This window comes from Ochotona princeps, chromosome 15 (assembly GCF_030435755.1).
Source record: "Ochotona princeps isolate mOchPri1 chromosome 15, mOchPri1.hap1, whole genome shotgun sequence".
Classification (NCBI taxonomy): domain Eukaryota; kingdom Metazoa; phylum Chordata; class Mammalia; order Lagomorpha; family Ochotonidae; genus Ochotona; species Ochotona princeps.
Window position 1 is genome coordinate 54,430,070 of NC_080846.1, and position 5,611 is coordinate 54,435,680.

A 5,611-nucleotide genomic window follows, 5' to 3' on the forward strand; every position below is an offset into this window, starting at 1 on the left:
CAGAGCCCAGGTGTCATGGCCTGATTCCTTTGCTCTGCCAAGACGATAGGAGTTGGATCCAAGAGGTCTGGGGGCAGGGGTAGGGCAAGGCCCACATGACACGTCTTAGGTTTTACACCTCCTTGGCTCTCAGGGCAGTGGGAGTTGGCCCTGAGAGCCAGATAGTGGTAGAGATAGCCTTAGGCACGTTTCCTAGGTCTTTTGAACTGCCTGGGCAGTGGAGAGTTGGGCCTGGAAACCTAGGGAGAAGAGGGGTCAGGTAGAGCCCAGGCTCCTTTGCCCCATCTGGGTGGTTGGAGTCGTGCCGGGAACCTCAGGGTGGGGGCTCAGGTGGGGTCCAGGTCGCATGGCCTTAGTTTGACCCCTCCTTGGCAGTCAGGTGGGGCTCAGGTCTAATGCCCTGGGTACTTTGTCCCACCTAGGTGGTGGGAGTTGGACCTGGGAGCCCCACGGATATGTCCTGGGTTTTGGCAACCAGTTCAGACTTGCATGCCCTGGATGTTAGGAGTTTGGCCTGGGTGTTAGGAGTTTGGCCTTGAGCACTGGGGGCAGGCCATGCGGGGCCTGGATCACATGGCCTGGGTCCTTTGCCCTGCATGAGTGTGGGAGTCGGGCCTGGGAGTCCCAGCGGTCGGTGGGTGATCCGGTAGAACCTGGGTCAGGCAGCCAGGGTGTCAATGGCGCCTGGAGAAGCCCATTGTTTGCCCTATAGTGTGCTTGTGGGGGTTGATGGCGTGGGTTTGCATGGAGTGGTGGGTGCTTGGTGAGTGTCACAGGTGGGGGACGTGTGGGGACCTGAGGGCTCATGTCCAGGACTGATGGACTGATTGTAGGGTGTATGTGTCAGAACTGGGCTTCCTCAGTGGCTCAGACAGAGCCGTGAACAGCATGTCCAGATGCACGTGGAGGATATGGCAGCCCGTTGGAGCCTGCAGAGGACACCTGCTACCATAGCAGGACAAATTGGACTATCCTGGCCAGGCGAGGAGAGTAAATAGCTGGGCAATGGAGACTCTAAGGTGGACTGTGTCAGCCAATGGACCCTGGAAGGATTTCCTCACCCTCGGATCAATGAGAAAAACAGCACCACTTAAGCGGAGCCCTCAGAAGATGCTCCACATTGAGTTCCCTGGGTTAACATCAGGTGGCTGTTCCCATCCCCGGTACTGAGCCTGGGGGCGCCTCCTCCCCTGTTTCCCCTCTTCCCCCAGATCCAGGAGGAAGAAAAAGAAAAATTGGAAGCGATGATCTCACCCACTTTCCCCTAGTCCTCGATCCTTCCTACCCTGATCAACTATGTGAGAGTATATATAATATATTTAATATATTATATATGTAATATATTAACATTTTTTGGAAAAAGCAAACATAGTGCCTGGTGTGATAGCCTAGCAACTAAAGTCCTCACCTTGCACATGCCAGGATCCCTATGGGCACTGGTTCACGTCCCAGCTGCTCTGCTACCCATCCTGCTCCCTTCCCTTCCCTTGTGTCCTGGGAAAGCAGTCGAGCGTGACCCAAAGCCTTGGACCCTGCACCCACGTGGGAGACCTGGAAGAGACTCCTGGCTCCTGGCTTTGGATCAGCACAGTTCTGGCTGTTGTGGCTACTTGAATGAGCAGATGGAAGATCTTCCTGTCTCTGTCTCCTCCTCTCTGTATATCTGACTTTCCAATAAAAATAGAGAAATCTTTTTTAAAAAAACAAACATACAATAGCATTGTTGAGGTAACCAATGGAATCATCTTGGCAGCTTTTAAAACATATCCCCAGAACTTATTTCTGGAGAAAAGAATTCAGATGCTTTGTATTGGGATCTGTGAACTTGAATGCATTTTACTCTTCTTTTCAACCTTATAAAACACATTGGGTAGACTCTTATTTTAGCCTTGCTATCAATAGTCTATTACTATTACCTGAAAAGATAGAATTAAAACATTTATTTTGGTGCAAAGTAAACTGCAAAATATCCATGAAAAACAGTATTAAAAGGCAGGTTACGGGCCCGGCAGCGTGGCCTTGCGGCTAAAGTCCTCGCCAAAACGCCCCGGGATCCCATATGGGCGCCGGTGCTAATCCCGGCAGCTCCACTTCCCATCCAGCTCCCTGCTTGTGGCCTGGGAAAGCAGTCGAGGACGGCCCAAAGCTTTGGGACCCTGCACCCGTGTGGGAGACCCGGAAGAGGTTCCAGGTTCCCAACTTCGGACGGATGCGCATCGGCCCGTTGCGGCTCACTTGGGAAGTGAACCACAGGACGGAAGATCTTCCTCTCTGTTTCTCCTCCTCTCTGTATATCTGGCTGTAATAAAATAAATAAATCTTTAAAAAAAAAAAAAAAGGAAGTTTCCTTTGGTGCAAAATAGTTTGACATCCTGCCTCGCAGTGGGCAACTGCTTGGGTTGCCTCGCACCTCGGCAGATGTTACACTGCTGGCAGAAAAGCAGCCAATCGCTGGTGGGCATTCTGGGCCTGGCTAATGCCAACTTTGTGTTAACTTCGTGCCAGCATAGTTGTTGATTCTGTTTTAAAAACAAACAAACAAACAAACTGGGATAAAGAGGGTGAAAGCCACCATGTCCCTATGTGTGCACACCGGCTGGGACCACACCGCCACCATCACTGCCACCACGATGCATGGATGGAAAGGGTTGCTAGAGGCTGGGGGGCTGGGCATGGGTCAAGATGGAGGCTACTGAGGGCTTGTTTGAAACAAATGATATTTGGAGGCTTCCAAACACTGTGCAACAGCACCCACAGGAGACATAGGGAGCTGAGTTGGCCTCCCTGGGTCAGGCCAGAGCATCTGGCAGCACAAACCAAAGCTGGAGCTGGGGGTGGACCATGCCAGGCTAGGTTGCAGCACCGGCCATACTCACAAGGGCCTTGTTTGGGGGTGTATCTGGTTGGGGCCATGTGGCACTCCTCCACACAGCCCCGGCAGTTGTGAGTGCACAGGCGATGTTCTGCAGACCATGAGGTCAAGTCCATGGCCCTGGGGTCTTGTTCTCCTTGGACAATGTGGAGGAACATGGGTGGAGACAGTCAGCTCTGCTGCAATGCCCATCGCTGTAGATGGGGACCTGCCTGCTGTGGGAGAGCCCTCAGAGCCTATCCCTCCCACGCGTGTGTCCTGTGAGGCTTTGGGCCTCCCCTTCCCCCAGCCGCTGAGACACAGCCCTTGGGCAACTCCATAGGACCTTGCAAAGTGCACAGAGGCCACAGACACCACGCAGGACAGGATCCAGACATGCAGTTAGGACTGTTATAAGAATTGTATTAGAAACTAGAACTTGTCAGAGTTCAGAGACTTCAGAGTCATCTTAATTTGGAGTGGGCAGAGTCTTCCGGGGCTACTTTTCTGGAGCGCAGGCCGGGGCCTCTGTCTGGGTCCTGCTGGATGCAGCAGGCGCGCTGCAGGAACCTTAGGAAGCTCCTGCAGACCCCACGGAAGCCCCGCTTCCCCTCCTTGGCGGGAATGGGCGACCCAGTGCTCTCAGGCTCTCGTGGCGCCTCCACTTCCGGTTGTGCGAGGTCCGTTGGGCTGCTGGTGCTGGCCACGGAGCACGAGGCCTCAGGCACCGGCTCGTGGGATGCGCTGGAAAGGGAGCTCTGCTCTTGCTGCAGCTGGCCTGGTAGGAGAGAGCAAAGCACATGGGCGCCTCGGGCGGCCTCAGGCCCAGGCTCCCAGGGCCCTGGCGGGGGCAAAGACCAGGTGGTGGGAGGGCAGACTCACCTGAGGGCTGGCTGGAGAAGCTGGCTGTGGAGCAGCTGGGCGAGAAACACACCGAGTCGCTGTGGATGGAGCTCAGATGTAAGGAGTCCTGAGCGCCATGGCTCCCAGCGCTTGGCAACAAGCAAGGCGGCTGGAAGCCGGACTCGTGGGGCGCAGGCTCTGGCGTCCCCTGTGCCGTGCTGCCAGGCAGCAGGCCGAGCTGCGCGAGGTACTGCCTGTCCTTGAGGTCCTGGGGCACACTGAGGAGCTCCACCAGGGTGGCAGAGTCCTCCCTGGGCACGGGGCTGTCCTGGGACTCCTGGGCGCGGGGGCCGAACCACCAGTGCGTCCTGGCGATCTGGGCGGTGAACCTGGCGCAGGCCTCCACGCTGAGCAGGAAGCCCAGGAGCTCGGTCAGGGCCGGGCTGCAGGGCCGTGGCAGCACGTAGCTGCCAGCCACGATGCAGTTCTCAAGTTCCTCTGCAGTGTCCCCAGTGAAGGGCAGTGTGGCCGTCACCATTTCAAAGAGCGTCACCCCCAGACTCCACATGTCCGCCCGAAAGGCGTCATATTCCTCCCCGGAAAAGGTTTCCGGGGCACAGTACTCGGGGGTCCCGTGAAAGCCCCTTATCCGCGCACCCTCGAGCAGCCGGAGGCTGAGCCCAAAGTCGGCCAGCTTCACGTGCATGTTGGAGTCCAGCAACATGTTGCTCGGTTTGATGTCTCTATGGGCTATGAAGCTGCTGTGACAGCATTCAACAGCCGACAGGATCTGGGCGAAGAGCAAGCTTGCCTCCTGCTCCCCCAGGCCACCCTGCTCATGCACGTAGCACTCCAGGGTGCCCCTGCTGGCCAGTTCCATGACAAGGAACACGAATCTGCCCTGCTGCTGCTCCTCCAGCAGCTGCAAGATGTGTGGGTGCTGCAGGCTGCGCATCAGGCTCGCTTCCCGGGCCACACTCCGCGAGCTGGAGGCTCGGCGCTCCTGCAGGAAGATCTTCACTGCCACGTCCCTGCCCGTGGCCAGCTGGCGGGCCAGCTTCACCACGCCATAGCCGCCCTGGCCGATGATGTCCCCGAACTCGTAGCCAGGAAGCGGCGGATGGAAGGCCCAGGTGCTGTACATGGCCAACAATCCCTCTCTACACTCTCTGAACTGCACTCTCTGGTCACAAATACTAACTAATCGGTTCCCCTGACTGAGCTAGCTACAAACAAAAAGGGATCGCAAGGGCCCTGACTGCCGCTCACTGAGGTGGGACTCTAGCTGGACTAACTAGACTAACCCAAGCAACAAGGCTATCTCAAGAAAACAGAACACAAGAAAGAGGAAAAGCCACTAACTACACTCGCCCTAGCAAGTCTGACCGAGCTGGCTAACTAAAGGTGGGGGAAGCAGAAACAAACAGAAGAGCAAAAAAAGACAAAAGGGGCAAAACAACAAAGAGGTGCAAAAAAACAAGCTAAAGAAAATGGGCACAAGAATAAACAGAATAGAACAAGAAACCAACAAACAAACCAACCAAGCACGCACCACAGCACCGAGCACTACCGCTAGGGCAGAGGGGTCCAAGCCACACAGGTCACCAACAGAGCTCCCTGGGCCAAGCGGACAAAACCCAGGGCCGGCCAGCGGCCAGATATACACTTCTGGGGGCTACATCACAGTAGGCTGCTTGTGAAGTCGGAGCAGGGCACGGACCAATCAGAGCCCCGCAGGGACTGGTACACACATGAACACACTACCATGGTGTTTTAGGAGGTCAAGACATGGACCAATCAGAGCTTCAGAAAGCGACTGGATTTTCTCCACAATCTTCTCTGCAATTAAAACACGAGGACTCCAGGAGCTCTCTGTTTGGCTTAGTGACAGGGGTTGAGGTCAATCTTTGGAGACTT

The 5,611-nt window shown here is 55.6% G+C and overlaps 1 protein-coding gene across 1 annotated transcript; it reads right to left on the reverse strand.

The window, feature by feature from the left end:
- Positions 1 to 3,315: 3,315 nt before the first annotated feature.
- On the reverse strand, positions 3,316 to 5,361 carry LOC131482004 (uncharacterized). Its single transcript, XM_058673148.1, has 2 exons — positions 3,734 to 5,361; positions 3,316 to 3,629 (listed from the first exon to the last, which is right to left on the reverse strand). Exons 1-2 carry the CDS (start codon positions 4,836 to 4,838, stop codon positions 3,316 to 3,318), a joined length of 1,419 nt encoding a protein of 472 aa, XP_058529131.1. The 5' UTR covers positions 4,839 to 5,361.
- Positions 5,362 to 5,611: the final 250 nt, after the last annotated feature.